Source organism: Rissa tridactyla, chromosome 3 (genome assembly GCF_028500815.1).
Source record: "Rissa tridactyla isolate bRisTri1 chromosome 3, bRisTri1.patW.cur.20221130, whole genome shotgun sequence".
Lineage (NCBI taxonomy): Eukaryota > Metazoa > Chordata > Aves > Charadriiformes > Laridae > Rissa > Rissa tridactyla.
In genome coordinates this window covers 15,299,915-15,318,296 of record NC_071468.1, presented here as the reverse complement: position 1 = coordinate 15,318,296, position 18,382 = coordinate 15,299,915, and the positions used below count along the sequence as shown (strand labels likewise).

Sequence of the window (18,382 nt, the reverse complement as noted above, 5' to 3'; positions counted from 1 at the left end):
CAATTGGAACCTTTTGGAATATCTGGAAGAAAAAAGTTAGTTACGTTTTATGTACCAGTTGAGCTACAAACAACGGAGGGATGAAAACAAGGAATTAGAGCATAAGGTACTGTGAGTATAAAATGAATTTAGGAAAGAGAGAATATAATCAAATTCTTTACCAGCATAAATCCCAGTGAATTCCTGTGTATTCATTGTTAGGAGGCATCCAGTGTTGCGTGGAATACTCCAGCAATTAAGACTGTGTGGAGGTCTTTCATCAAAATAGTTTATTAATAAAAAAAATGACTGCAAATTTCTGCAATCAGGGATTGATAAAAGAGGAGGAATACATCCTGTAAAAGTTGGAATGTTCTGGTTTTGTGTAGAAAAGCTGAAGCGGGCTTATTTCTTCTACAGAATGGGGGGTGCTGTGGAGGAAAAGCCAATGGTCCGGGCTGCTGCATGAATGGAAAAGAAGACAGTGTGGTAAGGTGCCTCTCAACTATTAGTTTTTTCTGTTTCTGATGTTTTGAAGTCTTAGCTCTGTCTTGTTTTGTGCCAAAGACCAATGCTTTTAATTTAGCTGTATTTATGCAAATTAGTTTAGACTAATTTATATTTTTTGCTGGTCTTACCTTAGAAAAGGTACCTTTGATGTAACTTTACATGCCAATGTGAAAGTGATGTCACTTTTGATAGGCAAAAACTTGTTAGTGTGTTCAGGTTTCTGACCAGACATGCACTGTGATCAGAAAAATATGTCTGAAGAACCTGAAATGCTGGATCAGGTGGCATCTTTTCACTGTGTTTGCCATTCTTTGCTCTATGAAATAGTAATAGGGATTTAACTGGAAAGACGAATGAGTTAGGGTTGTATGTGGATAGCTTTCTCCTCTGCCGCCCAGCCATTTGCATTTTCTCTCTCATAGACAATGATGTCCTCCAGCCTGTTCAATTCTTCTGAGTTCCAGCCATTGGACCCTACACAGGAGCCAATCTTCCCACCAGAGTTAATGGTAAGTTCTTCAAGAAGAAATAGTATGTGGTTTGTTGGTTTTGTTGTTCTGCACAGGATTTGAGCATCCACAGCGTCTCTGCTGTGAGGAAATGGCAGTGCAAAAGATCGCTGCTGATAAAAGAAGATGCATGGGCATAGGCTCTTCCCTGTTTTATAAAAGGGAAGACTTTTAAGCCAGGGTGGCTTAAAAGATATGCAGGCCAAGTGCCTGCCCCAGCTGGCTGACTTTCCTCTCTGTTTTTCACCATGCATGTCTGCTCTTGGGTTGCCTTCCTTCCAGTCGCCGCTTATTCAGGGGTGGAACAGTTGCTGACATTTAGATTTCAATTTACTAGGTCAGATGTGAACTTCTACATTAAGTACAGCCATATCTTAGCCAATTGCCCAGTGCTCCCTTTATAGTGTAGAAAGAGAAGTAGGAGCTATGGGATGTAGCTGAATATATGTTTCAACTAGATGACTTCCCGAAAGCACCAACTTCTTCCAGTCAGTGTAGCAGAAGTTGTCTGGCTCACACTGGCATAAAAAGTTAGGTGGGATTAGTTTCTCTCCATGTTCAGTCCTGTCTTTTTTGGGGTAGTTTTCCCCTAAGCAAATGTGTCCCAGCCAGAAGTCGAGTCTAGCACATGGCATGTTTACAGCTTCCTTCACATTTAACAAACAACTGAAATTCAATCGTTAGTTCTGCTGCTGCACCAAGCCTAAATGTGTCCTGAGATAGAGCATGACTAGGTTCTCATAGACCATAGCACGATATATATTTAGATTGAGATAGGTCCCCTCTGTTTCTTTTCTAAGACATTCTCCTGCCTAAGGGTTGATCTGATGTTGCTGTGAGACAGCCATGTTAGTTTGTTTTCTTCTGTCATTGGATGAAGGAGTTAAAAAGGGAATTAGAATCTGGCCTTACAGCTGGTAACTCAAGTTCAGCAGTGCTGAAGACTGACATTTTCGCAGTGAGATGAGAATGGAAAACCCATTACTTCTAAGATGTTTGAAGCCACAGGCATCTGCCACAACTTTGGTCAGATGGAGCTTGCTGGCCGAGGTCTTGCTAGGGACATGTGGCAGCAGGATGCACCTGGCAATATCAGGAAGGGAAAAGTTTTGTCAGCATGAGAAGGACTGTCGTCACTGCTAGCAGAAGGATGGGGAATGTCTAACTGCCAACAACAGCGTGGATATCACAGCCACCTGTCAGTAACTTGACTGAGATGGAGCCTGGTTGATAGACATGGGCGGCATGTGAGCAGGGATTCTTGGCTTCGTGTAGGGTTTGAGCACTCTCTGAATTCACTTTTGCAGACTCAGAGTAACAAACAGCAGAAACAGCTGTGTTTCAAAGGTGAGCGTGTGATGTGGGTCCAGCCTACGACTCTCAAGGAACTGGTGGCTCTCAAATCCCAGTACCCCAATGCCAAGCTCGTTGTGGGGAACACGGAAGTGGGTAAGAGCTGATGCTCATTATGAGCAGTTGGAAAACTTTGCATAGAGTATGTTATGAGAACAGTGCAAATGTAAACTTCCTTCGTGCCATTGCTGTTAAATAGTTGTTTAATCTTCAGGTTGTATGTAGGAATAAATTTTCTTCTCAGGGAGATTAATCTCACAGTGAATGTTTTTGCTTGTTATTTGCTGCATCAGGTGAAAAAAAAATATGCTTATCTAGACCTCTGAGCTTTTGTGCTAGTTTTGTGAAATTTTGAGAAGAGGGGAGTGTAAAATGTCCTCATAATCAAATGAATTCAGTTATGAAATCTGTGTTCTGAAAGATAAAACTCTCAAGACTTGAAATCTTACTGGTTTTTTTCCCCCAAAGTATATACTTCTGCAAACATAAGTGCTGAGGAGGAGAGTTCAGATGTATTTAGTAATTCTGTTATCCCGAGCAATTGATTCAGAAGGTAATCCCCACACTTTGTATGGTTCGTTTTATTAATTCTTCTTTCCTGAAGGATTATGTACAGCAATAGCCAGGTTACACAAGTACTAAACAGTGTATTTAAAGTTTTTGCAAGCCCAGAAAAGAGTCTCTAGAACTTCCCTATGAGAATTCTGGTATCAGTGGAAAGCAGCTTTTGGTTTGGTATCTCTGTGACCTTATATAACCTGTGTAACAGGTGATCAATGAACTAACTCTTTATAGGCCTGCTGCCATTTCACTGGGAAAGAGTTAATTTAGGCTCTCTGTCACCTGTGTGTAACTGAAGGAGTCTTACTTTTCCTTAAGGTATTGAGATGAGGTTAAAGAACATGTTGTATCCAGTGATAATAGCACCAGCATGGATCTCTGAAATGAACGCTGTTCAGCACACTGAAACAGGTGAGCAAAAAAGAGGCAGAATGCCTGTGAAGTGAGTGGGGATATGAAGGAAAATCCCCAGATTAAAAATGGCTTTCTGTATGTGTTAATACCTCTCCCATGCAGGGGATCAAGTGAGTGATATGTAAAAGTAGTTTGAGAATCAAAGAGGGCTTTGATTAGAAGGTATATTAGACATTTTATTTGTTTGATGCGTGGTGTTTTACATATATTAACTGGGTTAATAATGGGTTTCAATGGGCGATCATTTTATTTAGAAAGCCTTTAAAATTAGTAACTGGGGGAAAGATGCTGAATTCGACAGTCTAAGTGACTAAGTGAAATATTGCATTTATTTTCATGGTGGAAACAGGTAACCTTACAAATAGTCAGAAGTAATTAGGACAACATAATGCACGTGGCCAGTTGTTTCATAGCATGTTTAAGGTGTGGAAGCTGGAGAAGAGTTGGAGTTCACTTCTCAAAGGACAAACTAATACCTAGAGGAGGGCAATATTGTTTACAATACACTGAGGCAAAAGGGTGGTGGGTTACTGTCATGTGAGAGGCAGTACCGACCGCCATGAGTTGTGATTTGAAGGTGCATTTTGCTCTGAGAATGTGATGTTTACATGCCTAGTATAGGCCTAGTGTGACTGGATGTCTTCTCTAAACCCTGCTGTCTAAATAAACTTAGTGGCATCTAAGCTTTGTAGACAGTTATAACCATCCTCCTGTACCTTGGCATTTGGGAGACCAATGGTTCTTTTCATTTGTTTGTTTCCAGGGGTAACCTTTGGCGCTGCCTGTACCCTGAGCTCAGTAGAGGAGGTGCTGAGAAAAGCGGTGGCAGAGCTTCCTCCTTACAAAACAGAGGTCTTCCAGGCTGTCCTTGAACAGCTGCGGTGGTTTGCAGGGCCACAGATCAGGAATGTTGCCGTAAGTGACTCAGGAGCATCAGGGACTGGAATTGAAAGCTCAGTCTGAGGAGCTGGCCTGCCTCCTCATGCGCTGTTGGTGTGCCTTGTGCTTCTCACACGAGAACATTTGCAAACCTAGGCAAAGAAGCTAGTACACGTAAACCAACCCCAGGAACTGATAGCAACATGGGTCTCAGCTGGTGTCTGTGCTACGCTAATATGACAGATCTAGCAAGCAAGGGAAACGTGGCAGTTGTCCAGGTCTTCCATTGCTGTTATCAGGATAAGTGGGAGAAACTGTAGTGAGATTTGACTAATTTAACAAAAATGTATTTAGAGTGCTGGACGAACTTCAGAGAAGCAGCTGTGTAGATTTTTGCCGGCATAGCTATGGTAGTCATAGCGTTAACACATCAGATCTGGCAAATTTTCCTCTGGCTTTAAACGGGAAGACGAGGTGTGTTTGGTGTGTTCGAACTCTGTATACTAAAAGAAGAAATACCAAGCAAGCAGATGAACCAACCTACCAAACACAAAATTTTGTTACACAAGATACTGTGCTCTACACTTGTATTGCAGCCAAAAAACTTGGGTTCCTGAATGTTACTGAACAGATGCTATATACGTTCATGGATGTTCTCTTAATTGCAGCTACAGTAATTGAATTTTGGCATTGTTGGGCACAAATGGTTTGAGAATAAGGTAGTTTTGATGCATTACCCAAAGACTGTTCCTAAAACTGTTTCAGGCAAATGTTAGTATTGACTGGGACAGCAACTGTTTTCATGGGGTTTGTTTTCCCACTTCATTAAAGGTTTAAAATTGCTGAGTGAGCAAAAAGAATTTATCAAAGCAAACTCAAGCAGAGCTAACCTGTGGTGCACTGTGTATGGAGTAATACAGGATTACAAGATGCTATGGCTGCATCTTCAAATTTTTTAATATTTATCTGATGCATATATTATCACTCTAGGCTCTTGGTGGGAACATAATGACAGCAAGCCCGATTTCTGACTTAAATCCTGTGTTAATGGCAAGTGGAAGCAAACTGACTCTGGTATCAAATGGTAAGTTACTTACCGTTCCTTGTGGTGCTAAGGGGAGTGGGATAGTCAACAGTCCCCTGACATGGATTGTTAGGTCAGATCAGAACTTGAAAGTGGAAGTTAACATTACATAAAATAGGCTTAGTCTGAGTCTTCAGGGGTTTTGTCCTTTTTGAGGCTGAAGTCCTAAGACTTGCCCTAAGGTTGGCTTCCTAAATAATTTTAAACTTCTGTGCCAGAATGAATCTCTGGTACTGTGTATGTACTTACAGCCACATCCTTGCGCAGAGCTGGTTGAAGATGTCTGTTCATGAGAAACAATAGGCATGAAATTGCTTCTGTCACTATTATACTTTGATCCTTGTGGATTTTTCAGATTTAAACTTGTTTTGTTATTTTTCTATGAAGAAAGCCAAATGTCTCAATTTGTATTTGCTCTTAGGCAGAATTTTTTTTAAATAGGATCCTTGAAGTAAGCAGACTGTCTGATCAGCAACTTTCTCTTGTACTGGTTTGTGTGCGCGTTAAGGAAAGGGGAAAGAGGGAATTACATTGGGATGTTGGAAACTGGTTCACCTGGAGGCTCAGCTTTAATTAGGTAAAGAAGAAGGGAGGTCTCTTTGATCAGTTCCTGTGCAAATAAAACTTTGTACACAGGCAGAAGCAGTCGTAGATTCCATAAGGACCAAAGTGAATCTGAGAAAATCTTTCCTGATTTGGTGAAAGAGGGTGGAAAAATGAAAACTGATATCATAGCAAGAGTTATTTCTGTAGGTTGAAGGCTCTTTCACATATACTATTGCCATTCTTCATCTGAGTTATTCATTCTTCCGCCATTGGTCTCTCCTTGCTCTACAGAGGGCAAAAGGATTATCACGATGGATGAGAAGTTTTTCACGGGATACAGAAAGACAATAGTTAAGCCTGAAGAAATACTGCTCTCTGTTGAAATACCCTACAGCAAGAAGGTAAGCTTGTAGGAAAAGGCTTCAGTGTCTGTGAAGCTAAAATGCTGTTATTTGAATGTTATTTTCAATGTTAGGCACTTTTGTCCTTGGAGACTGACCTCCAAATGCTTATGTAGTTGCAAATGGACCAGGAAGCAAATAAATTATTTGGTGAAAATCTAGCAATGTACTCTTTTTGACAAGCAAGGGGAGCTGGGCTCTGTGACGAAGATGTCCAATTGCAATAGGACAAGGGGTACTGCTTTTAAATTAAAAGAGGGTAAGTAAACAAGTTTAGAATGCAAGGATTCACAGTGTAGTTCCACATTTTCCTTATAAATGGAAAACACTGATTTACTTGAAATGCCATCATGTTATGGGATAGAACCAATAAATCCTTTGTCTATCCTCTCTAATTTTTGTATCTACTACTAAGGGAACACAACTATTTTATTTATGGTGGTTTTCCATCTATTTCTGAGTGATTCTTCTTTGATCTTGTGATAATTGCAGGAAGCATTGGTTTTTGCCAAAATGAGAAACACGATTGAGAGGTGGTCAATGGAAAACACCATATTGCTCCATCCATATAACAGTCACATGGCAATTTCACAAAACAAACGTTTACCAGCAGGGCAATGGCTTCATACCTACATTATATGCAGCTCATTGATCTGAAAAACTAAAACAACTTTTGAACTCTCTACTTTGTGGTTTCTTGGCTGATCTTTGCTCGCAAACATGAAGTCAAAGAGACTAAAGTTCTTTGGGCATGTCTGAAGGTGCTGGCATGTGGCAGGCAGAGTCTTCTGCAACTGTGATTTCCTTACAACTGGAAGCAGGACTGTGTCAGCACACAGCTAGATTGAATTTTTTGGTTTCCATTTGTTTAAAACCGATGTTGCCTCTTGCATTGATGTGATTTGTCACACCAAGGGTAAGACTGGCCATACAACATAAAGAATTAGACTAAAGAAGTTTAGCAGTTCATATGATTCAGTGTTATGGTAGGGAGACTGAGCTTAGTGTAGGCTTTATCACAGAGACGCTATTAAGGGAGAGGAGGTAACACCTTTTCCTCCTGCTAGTTTGTGTGTCAAATTTTAAGATATTCAGGGAATAAAGATTTTTGAGTTTATGCTTGTAAGGGGATTGCAGCTGAGCAAAGACAGTATTTAGAAAAGGAAACAGCTCACTGGATTAAAGTTAAAATGTAAACAGATTCCAGAAAAGAAAACTGCTTAGCTTTTTGTATATAAAAAGTCATTCCTAGAAAAGGACATATCCTTTATTTAACAACCCGCTTTCTCTTCTGGACTATAAAACCATACCTTTTCTTCCAGATAACATTCATAAATGTTATGCACCACTTGCGTTATTACTCACTTAGTGACCATCAGTTTTTCATGTCCCTTCCTGTACATATATATTTATCACATTTATCACTGTTACTTAATTTTTATGATAATAGTATCCTGTGTCATATAGACATTTACTGAATTTCAAATAGAAAAAGCCTGACATCACATTGCCTATATATTTCCATCTTTGGAAAACAATCTTAACCTACTGTTTGCTTGGTATTGCCGTCATAGACTCAGAGTACCACAATTTTTGCTGAAGGACAGAAAAGCGGTCGTGAAGTCTTACTTCATCCTTTAAATTAGTATCCTCCAATCTTCATCCATTATTGATCTCTATAATCCAAGGTGGGACTGACAAAAAATGACATGGAAACAATGTTTTTGCAATTGTGAATATTGCCTATGAATCTTTTAGACCCTGTGGATTCCTTAGTGTGCTCCTAGCTGGTGTTGCATCTTGTCCAGAAGGGGAGGGGGGAGAATAATCTAGGTCCCTAATATGCCGCCCTTAAGAGTAAGGGTCACTTGTTTTTCCTTGGAGAATAACTAAACCTAAAAACTTCCACTGCAATAGTTTAGAGATGACATGCTCTGTTGTTTTGCCAAGCTGTCGAGCAGACATGGGCAGCTGATCTGATAGTTACCTTACCTACACTCCCAGTGAGGAAAAATAGCTTTTCTCCCAGAGGACTCCGTACCGAGAAAACTTAGGTGTCTTGCAAGGCGTGAAGGCAAATATTGCTGTCCTGTTGCAGTCATGTTACTGGAAATCTTCTCTAAAGTGTGCAGTAAGAGAAGTGGCTGCTTTTTTTCCTCTTTGAAAACTAATTGGTTTAACAAGCAGAGTGGCAGAATGTCCTCATTGGGAGGATGCTATTGATGCTCCTTTGCTATTATCTGCTGGCTGCCCACTAATTACTTGAATTCAGGAATTGAAACTCACCCTTCAGTTATATCTCCAGTAACAAGTTCTCGATGCGCAAAAGGGGCGTCTTGTGAAACTGTTCTCGTTGCCAACAACAGAGGAATTGTTTTTTACAATAATGAAAGAATTGCTGTCCACTTCTGATTGGAAATAATTAATGGAACAGACTGCTGTGCTGTGCAGAGTCACTTGTCTAAGCTATTAGAGAAGAAACTTGGCAGAAAACTCTCCAGAAGGGCCGTGCAAAGACATCAGATCTGATTCCTCTCTTAGTCTGCAGGATGCCTGAACAGCAATTTGTCATAATCTGCAGGACAGGCAAGGGGAAAAAACTGACTGTACTGTGACTCCGGACTGACACCATCACTTGGTGTGTACTGGTAGAGTGTTAATCTCATATTTACTGCCACTCTTCATAGGAGAGCTGCTGAGTTTTGTGAGTTGTAGTTGCTGGTGCATTTAAAAGAATTTCCTCACTCTGTGAGGACCAGCAGAGGATTCAGGATAGTTACTGAGAATTGTATTTGCAGTAACATATTAAAAATTGTCTTATATTCATTAGTCTGTTCTGTTCTAGAACTGAGAGACATTTGTGATTATTGATTTAAATTCTTGCAGAGTTCAAAGACTTCCAAAGGAAAGGGGTTTAAGATATGAGTTTTACTGATTAGCCTTTCAGCTTTGCAGCCTGTGAGAAAGAAAAAATTGCTGAGGAACTGTAAGCTTGTTTATGTACAAAAAATCAGTCCTGGTTCTTCCTCTCAAGATATGGAAAAAAATGTGACAGGTACGAGCAGATCTCTGTCAAAGCTGATTTTCCCCACACAGTCCTAGGTTGGCTAATAACCACTGATCTAACACATTAGAACTAGTTGTTGAATCATTTGAAAATATACAGCATTACCTGAACAAACATGTCCTGCTTGGGCCTGCAAGATGAATCAACCAGAAACAGGTACCTGGAATAGCTCGTCCTTGTAGAGATGGGTTAACAGCTTGTCCATACTTATACTCCAAAGCATGCCAAGGTAGAGAATAAATAAATATTTTACTGTCTTCTAGGGTGAATACTTCTCAGCTTTCAAGCAGGCTTCCCGTCGGGAGGATGACATTGCTATTGTGACCTGTGGGATGAGAGTCCTGTTCCAAGATGGCACTAGCCGAGTGGAGGAGATAAAACTAAGCTATGGAGGAATGGCTCCTACAACTGTCCTGGCGCTAAAAACTTGCCAGGAGCTCACTGGCAGGTAAGAATTCTTCTGTGATAGAAAGGCTGCCTAATGGAACAGTGCTGATTTTTACAGGAGCAGTTCAAATACCCTAAATTCTCTCTGATAGTTCACAGAAGGACAAAGGGAAAGAAGTGTAACTACACTTCTGCAGCAGTCTGCGTTTTGTGTGATGCCTTGCTTCCTCCAGTACTCTTTACCCTTAAAGATCCATGTCAGTCTCATTCAGAGAGCCATTTCCTTGCTAAATTCATCCATCTGTTGAAGTGGGCAGAAGCTAGATGTGGGCATGACCTACAAAACTGATTTTCATCTAGACTGAGAAATCTGCACTCTTATAATTTAATAGAAAAGATGACATGTCTTTAGAAAAGATGACATGAGCCCAAGATGAGAGCAAAGCTGACACATATACTATAAACAGAGATAGAACAGGTGGCTATTGCTTGAGAGCTTGTGGGGCTGCCCTGTCAGAAGAGTCAGTCTGCCCCAGTGATATTTAGGGCTGAGCAAGGGCTCTGTGTCACCTTTGTTCCCTTGCAGAGACTGGAATGAGAAGCTGCTGCAGGATGCCTGCCGCTTACTGGCGAGTGAGATGGATCTGTCTCCTTCTGCGCCTGGTGGGATGGTGGATTTCCGACGCACGCTCACACTCAGCTTCTTCTTCAAGTTCTACCTGACAGTCCTTCAGAAACTGAGCAAGAACCACAATGGCATTGTGAGTGCTGCTAGGGAAGGCAGATTTGGGGAAGCAGGACTTGTATGTGCTGTCTTGGTGGGGAAGGCACAGGGAGGGTTCAGATTCAAGCAGAGTTGTACCTGATAACAAACTGGGTGTTGCAATAGCTGCCAGAGCTACTCTACTCCTTACCTGCATGACAGTGACTAGTGTATCTTCTCACTTGCTTCCTCCTGCCATCCCCACCTTCCTGTGGAGGGATGGTGATCTGTGAGTTCACAGGAGGATTCCTGGACTTCCCCCCTTCGTTGCATTGCAACTGCTGTTGTGGGTCTGTGGCTATTCTTTGCACAGAGCCTGAGCCCTGTTTGCCTTTCACCCAGTAAAATTATATTCAGTGGAGAATGGAGAATATCCTGGGCTACTGAGGAACCAACGTGAGAAAGGGACTGACAGGGAAGGTGATTGTTTTTTCATGTGTCTCTGACAGAACAATCTGTGTGAACCTGTCCCCTCGAACTACATCAGTGCCACAGAGCTGTTTCACAAAGATCCCATTGCAAATGCCCAGCTCTTCCAAGTAAGTAGCAGTACCTGCATGACATAGACCCAGGCTTTTCTGTAGATCAAATTGTGCTTCTTATCTTGTTGTCTCCCTCAGTATGGGCAATACGTGAACCTATATAATGCGATTCCTGAGGCTTGTATTTGGGTCTCAGTCCCTTCCTTGCTTTAGGATACAATGTTCTTTCCTGTCATTGACCAAGACTGTTGCTGATGCGTACAGCTTCATAAAAATGGCTGTGGGTGGCACTTTTGTCCTGCAGCCAGCTCGATATCCAAACTGAAATTGCCCTTCTACTTTCCCCAGTTACAGCCTGCCTTTCTTTCCATCTCTCAGGCTTCATATTCAGGATATATCTTCTTCCTTTATTTCTCTGTTAATGACCCGTTCTCTTCATCTTTGAGAGCAGAAGCTAGCTTCAGAACTCAGACCTCAAGCTGTCACATCAAAGCATTCTCTTCCATAGCAATTTCAAAAACCCAATCCATAGCCCCTTCTGTATTATAGCCACTCCATTTTGCTTACCTTCCGTTCCCACAGGACTGAGCCCCCATCCCATTCCACATTTCAGTAGAATGTCTCACGGTGCCTTTTGCTCTCCCATCAATGCTTCTGTCCCCTGCAATATAAGCGGTAGCAGTCAGTCATGTGTTTTATTCCAGGAAGTGCCCAAGGGGCAGGCAGTTGAAGATATGGTGGGACGGCCTTTGATGCACGTTTCAGCAACTAAACAAGCAAGTGGAGAAGCTGTTTACTGCGATGACATCCCTTACTATGAGAAGGAGCTGTATCTAACGCTGGTGACCAGCACCAAAGCCCATGCTAAGATCCTGTAAGTGTTGCTTCTGAGTTTCAGATGTTGAAAGCATACATTGCCTGGTGGCTTAGAAAACATTGACCTGTCAAGTTGTGGGTGAGAGAAGGGTTTTTTCATCAATGCGAGCTCCAGTTCATTGCACATTGTTATATGGAGGTGAGCTGTATGTGTTGCAGCTGCCTTGCAAGTCTGCGTTAGTGGGAATATGAGGGAATCAACACCAAACTCAGAGCTTTGCTGAAGCACAAAGCCCTCAGCCCTAGGCAGCCTTCTTGCCTGTCCCATCTCTTGCACTCAAGCATGCAGGCTTAAAAAGGAGCAGGGTAGGAGAGCACCACAATGTCTGAGGAAAATGCCATTTTAATCCCTAACCAGAGCATGCAGCTTGAACATGCTCTCTCCTATCTGCCTAAAAATTTAGGTTGTAACATGCAGTTCCACCACAGCACTCCTGCTGGTGAGTCAGCTGTCTGCGTACTGTCTTCTGGTTTTTGCCTTGCGCAGTGCTTGCTTGCGCTGGCTATGGTCAAGGCCTCCGCATAACAGTCCTATGGGAGTTAGCTTCAGCTATTAGATGTAGACCTGTTTGTGCTTGGCTACAGCAAGGTGGATGTGTCAGTGTTTGGAAGTGCAGTGGTCTCTGAACACATCTTGTCCATGCAGGGCATGACTCATGCATAATTTATAACAATAGTGACTAACCAACTCTAGAATGCCTATCCTGGCAGGTAATGCCATCTACGTTCTCATGTGAGTTTTAATGCTGTTATGTTGCTGGACCGACTGCCCCCCCCCGCCATTCCTAATTGTGCTTACATTGCGGTGGCTCTGCAGGCTCTCAGCTGTCCTCAAGTGCTTTGATGTGGAATACTCTGTGTTACATTGCCTCCTGTCATCCTCAATAACCTTGCAAAGTACTGTTCGTTCCGTAGGCAATACTTCCTGCTTATTTAGGCATCCTGGCCAGAGGTTTCCCACAGTGGTCTAACAAGGAATGTTAGCATGGTGGACGTGGATGCACAGATGTAGTAGTTGACTCCCAGGTTATGAAAGAAATTGCTCTGTCATTATAGTTAAGTCTCAGGTGTTGCAACGTGGTCACTGAGTGCTGCAAATGCATAAACATGATTACTGCTACCAGTGCAGATGGGGCAATAGAAAAAGCATCAGATCCATGCCTGTGACCACAATGTTCAGTATTTTCTAAAGGTTGCTGTACACATTCTCTTGCATTTGCGTTGCGCATTCATGTTTCAAGCCATGAGCCTGTATTGTTCTGTAGAGGAAGTAGGAGAATATTTCATCAGGTGACAGAAGTATCTCAGCCTATGATTTTGTCCGTCAAAATATTGGCTCGCAAAACTTCCACTTCACCTGAGTCAGATTTTGACCATCAAGGGTAAATTAGAAATCATCTGCCTCTGTATTTCTTACTGAGGGAAACTCAGGGGATTGTTTCTGAGGCATTACTGCAGAAGCACAAGAAAATCAACTTTCCAAAGAAAAATAGCCTTGTCTTCAGTTCCTACTGTCTAAAAGTTTGTGTGGGAAAGATCATTCATACATTTAATGTCTTTTTAGAAAAGTTTATGGGATGCATAAACAGCTACTTTCAAGCACAGTTTGTATCGGAGTTTCAGGAATCTAAACAAGCACGTTGAAAAAATTGCAGCAATTTACAGAAGACAATAAATCATTCAGTTAGCAAAAACAAAGCCACAGCTTTTCTATTTGCAACAGTTCCCGTGTAAAGCAAGCCAATTAGATGGCCAATGTGCAAAATATTGCAATAAAAGCTTGAAAATCTTTTGTAATACATTTTTTTATGATGTGTTCCATATAAAATTAAATTATATTGTACTTCTCTAGTTACTTTCTGTCCTGCTTGTCCCTTAGTTTTAAAATCTGTATATGATTCAAGCAGACAAATATTTTGGTTAGATACCTCTTTTGCTGATTACCAAAGAAAGCCTTTCATGAAGCTTTTTGTCTTTTGGAGCGTCATTTCTTTTGTATCCTTTTGAATACCTTGCAGCTTCCTCGTAATTGATACTCAACAACTTCTGCTTGACTCACAGGCATGTTTTTCTCTAGAGGTGAACTCATGGTAGATGATATGTGTCTGCAGTAAAATTTCATGTTTATCAATAGGCAGGAAGGAATCTTGCCTTCACAGAGGCATGGCAGCTAAGTCTTTGGTAAAGGGTGTCAAGGGATCTTTAGTACATGTGGTGATTGAATCAAGTTCAGTTATGCCTTAGGGAAAAGCTGTATGATACAGTATAGTCCAAAGCAGCAGACTGGTGGTCAGACTCACAGTCAGGATTCAGATTATCATATAAATCCCAAATGATTTTAGTCTAATATGTTGCCTTTTCTGTCTTGGTTTCACATCATATTCATGTCACAAACTCCTCCTCTTTTGTATAGCCAGACTTCAGGGAATCAGGCCTGAAAATGTATTGGTATCTCATAAGCCCTGACAAAAAGAAAAATGAGAAATAACAACGCTGCCTCTCCTCCTTTCTTTCTTTAGTTCTATAGATGCATCTGAAGCCCAGAGTGTTCCTGGGTTTGTTTGTTTTGTCTCCGCCAAGGATGTTCCTGGCAGTAACGTCACTGGCATCGCTAATGATGAGACTGTCTTTGCTGAAGATGTGGTATGTGGTTAAAAATAGACTTTTTCAATCGTACTGCTTAGGAGATAAGATTTCTCATATTGATAAGATATTCTCATTGAAGTCTATGTTATACAGAGGTAAATCCTAATTGCACTGTAGTCAATATAAATCTTGGTGCCAAATTCAATAAGGCCTCAGTCCCTTTGCCCTGTGCCCCTCTTCTCTGTGTTACCTACAGTATTCTTCTCCAAGCTGCAGGGCACTGGGACTGGCTCGCTCAGTCAGTTACTGTTCAAAGTTGTTTGTGATCATTTTCCCTTGGCTGGTTTTCAATAGACCAATCTGAAAAAACAGATGGAAAAACTGAACAAAAGGAATAGATAAAGAGAATTATCACAAGCCTCTCAGTTACTGCAGATATACACATCAAATGATGGTGGGTCCTAATATTGCTTGTAGGTCACTTGTGTTGGTCATGTCATCGGTGCAGTTCTTGCAGACACACAAGAACATTCCAGAAGAGCGGCTAAAGCTGTGAAGATTAAGTATGAAGAGCTAAAACCTATTGTCACAATTCAGGTAAGGTGGCTCAGATCTACTGCAGTTAGCTTGGGACTCCCTGATGTCTGGTTAACTTCTGTTCTCACACATGGTTATTTAGCCACGTATTTTGTTAGTCTTTGTGGGTGCAGCAGGATATGGTTAGAAGGAATAATTTGTATATTTAAATATAAAAAGGACACACCTTTGAAGGTGCACTGATTGGGAGTACCTTAACTTGTTCTGTGTTAGTTAAACCTAAAAGAAATAAACCAAACTCTGGTAAATATGTTGTGCTCAGCACAAATTTGGTTAAATTAGCAAGGTTACCGTCAGTTCCATTCTTACCCACAGATGCTTGCTTTCAGTATTCTCCAGTATGACCCTGCTGGCTTCATGGGTTCATTCATTCTTCATTCTATGATTTATAACACTCAATAGTGGGGTATGAAAGTGTCTCTTCTAGCTCTGCCACTGCACAGCTTCTCTGAGGTTTCTGCAGACTACTTGTCTAGTTTCTAAGCTGATGAAATTATTCTTCAGGAGTTCACTCTCCACTGCAAACATTTCCACTGACTGTACGGACACAGCCCTTACGTGGCATTTCTCAAAGCTGAAGAAGTTAACGTCAACAATTTGTGATCATTTCGTGCTTTTTCTTTTTTAACTAGAAGGCTTGTTGACAAGTTTTTCTTATGTGATTGTAAAAGCAAATGATAATATCTAATACAGCATTCGCATCTAGAAATATGAAAAAATGTGTGAAGCCATTGTTATTAGGGAGAAATTAGAACCATGGGATTCTAATTAATTTTTTTAATGGTCAGTATTTCATACCATGTGTTTTGTAATGTGAATTGTATTCATGCAAATACAAAGAGTCTGTGCATTGTCTAGTACAGACATTGGTACTGTCATCTTTGGACAGAGGTTTTCGTTTGGTTGTATGACTTGTTGGGTTCACAAACAACATGTGAGAACTTTTCCTTTTCTGAGGCTTCTAGTTTTTTAGTCAGCCACAGAACATGAGTGGAGCCAAAAATGTGCTGGGTTTTTTTGTTGTTGTTTGATCGTTCTGTGTGGGTTTTTTTTTTATTATTATTGAAAGCTTCAGTTTTGGCAAAAGTGAAATACGTTTGTAAAACTTCCCCAAGAAAAATTATTGTATATTAGCTCAGAAGTGAACTGTTTCTGCCGAAGTTCTCATACCATCTGAGAGATTTAGTTTTCTCCTTCTGTCTCTTTTCTTTTTCTTTTTTTTTCTCCTTTTTCTTTTCCCCCCTTCTGGGCCAAGGACTATAGCTAACATAAGTTGTAAGACATAGCTCTGGTGGCTACAGACCTTGAGGTTCTGGGTCTGTGATGTAAAATGGATCACAAGGAGCAATCTAAGATTGTCCAATTATGGTGTTTATTGTGAAACTGCTGTGTTGCCAAAACTTTTGTGCTGCTTTAAGTCAAGTCACTTGGCTGTTACCATATTTAGTGTCTGATAATTTCATGTGCTTTTTATCTTGGATATTTCTTCTTCAGTCAGAGGAAGCTTTGTTTTCATTTGGTTTCCACCAAGTGAAAAAAAAATTCATTGTGTCATGTTTCTTAGGAAGCAATTGAGAAACAATCCTTTCTTAAGTCTATAAAGAGGATTAATAAGGGAGACGTGAAGAAAGGATTTGAAGAATCTGATCACATTTTGGAAGGTGAGAATAAGCATTAATACTTCTTTTAAAGTAGGATAGTTTGTGACAAAAGACATCAATCAAGCTATTAGCCTCCTTTTTATGCATATGATTCTGAACACGTGAAAGTAAGGCTTGCAGGGCTAAATTAATTTCCTATTAAGTTTCAACTACTGTTTATGTACAAGTAGCTTGTGAAAGATTTAATTTTAGTTTCAAACAGATTTGGATGCTCACAGCTGTGCCCCTGTAAACAGTCTCTTCCAATGTAAGGACACATTTTTCTGCAAATACTCTACAAAGTGATTTTTTTTTCCCTGAAACGTATCTATATAGGAACTTTTCACTGTCCAGACATAGTCTGGTCTGAATCTTAAAGACAGTCAATTTCCCTTGACCTGGTATGCAACTGTATCTTATGAAAATGGGACATACATGCGTCTGAAAACCTGATCCGCCAACATTGCTGGCTGTAGGTATCATAAAGAACGTGGCACTGCCCTGTAACACTTTGTCAACATTGATTGTTGGTCTGGCTTTGAGGAGTGGTTTTTTTTTGGTGTGCTGCTTGGTTTCAGTCAGTTGGAGTCTGCGAAGTAGGTTGTAGAGACAGCAATTATCAACAGCTGTTTCAAACCTCGGTGAGTTAGGAGGGGAGAGTGCCAGAGCTGAGAACTGGAATAGTCTGTGAGACCCACGTCATTGCTTGGTGTATGTATCGTCAATCAATTGCTCCTGAGAGGAAGAGTCTCAAACATCAGACCTTTGGAGAACTCTATATTTATTGATAAGAGGGTTTTGTATCCTTCTTACAGATCTTAAAGGAAAGTTAAATCAGTTACAGACACAAAACCTGGTGTGAAGGCATTATTCTCAAAGATCAGAAAAGCATGTCTCCCCCCCTTAACTCCCTACAGGGGAAAGGGGGAGTTGTTTAACTGAAACACTTATTTTCAGGTCTGTAATTTGTTGTATTTTGGTATGCATTGCTGAGACCTTCCTCTGCAGTTAATTAATGGTTGTCGCTGGCACTTCAAAGGTGTTAAAAGCTGTTGCTAACTGTTTCTTATAGTGTGCTATACTATACAAAATGAAAACACTGTGCCAGGCAAGGCAGAAATTGTTCTGAGCTAGAACAATAGGTTATTTAAAAGGCTGCAATACTGTGTGAATGCCAGGCCAACCCCCTTGAGGAGACAAGAGAAAGGCCCCTGCTACGTACCAGAGTAGGCATTGTCTCATGCAAATGTGCATTTCTCTCTGATGCACCTAATGAAGGCAGCTATTTTGTTGTTGCTGAATTGAATAAAAGGAAGAGAGGAACAGGATTGTGAGAACTGCTCTGAATCTTATGTTTCATGGGAGCTGAATAGACCAGGGCCAAGACTGAGAAAGGAGGTTGATTCTGACATTTAATAGTGTGTAGTGTGACTAGAAATTGTACCCTCACCGCTGCCAGGTAAGATGTCCTGGGAAGGAGCCACATGCAGTGACAGAGACTTGATTCCAAGTTAGATCATCTTAAGGCATTTTGGGTTTCTATTTTTGTTCCTCTGTTTCAAAGTCTGTAACCTTGTATTTGATCTGCTCGGCTACACCATTCTTGATTTATTTTTATCCTTCATCTCAGTGGTATTATCAGGGCAGTCTGAAGGGCACCAAACATTGCATCTTAAGGGATCCTGGGTGAATGGCATGGTATGCAGTCTTATTTTTGAAATGCTAGCCACTTGGGTTTTGGACTGAAG

General features: G+C 40.9%; 1 protein-coding gene across 1 annotated transcript in view; it reads left to right on the top strand.

Annotated features, from left to right (window-relative positions):
• XDH (xanthine dehydrogenase) overlaps positions 1 to 18,382 on the top strand; it is a 50,777-nt gene that overhangs the window by 15,855 nt on the left and 16,540 nt on the right. Inside the window, exons 8-21 of the mRNA XM_054195113.1 lie at positions 400 to 468; positions 912 to 998; positions 2,306 to 2,447; positions 3,231 to 3,323; positions 4,090 to 4,241; positions 5,196 to 5,289; positions 6,127 to 6,236; positions 9,567 to 9,751; positions 10,277 to 10,451; positions 10,903 to 10,992; positions 11,640 to 11,809; positions 14,331 to 14,454; positions 14,875 to 14,994; positions 16,559 to 16,655. Coding sequence (XP_054051088.1) covers positions 400 to 468; positions 912 to 998; positions 2,306 to 2,447; positions 3,231 to 3,323; positions 4,090 to 4,241; positions 5,196 to 5,289; positions 6,127 to 6,236; positions 9,567 to 9,751; positions 10,277 to 10,451; positions 10,903 to 10,992; positions 11,640 to 11,809; positions 14,331 to 14,454; positions 14,875 to 14,994; positions 16,559 to 16,655 — 1,708 coding nt within the window. The remainder of the gene's footprint in view (positions 1 to 399; positions 469 to 911; positions 999 to 2,305; positions 2,448 to 3,230; positions 3,324 to 4,089; positions 4,242 to 5,195; positions 5,290 to 6,126; positions 6,237 to 9,566; positions 9,752 to 10,276; positions 10,452 to 10,902; positions 10,993 to 11,639; positions 11,810 to 14,330; positions 14,455 to 14,874; positions 14,995 to 16,558; positions 16,656 to 18,382) is intronic.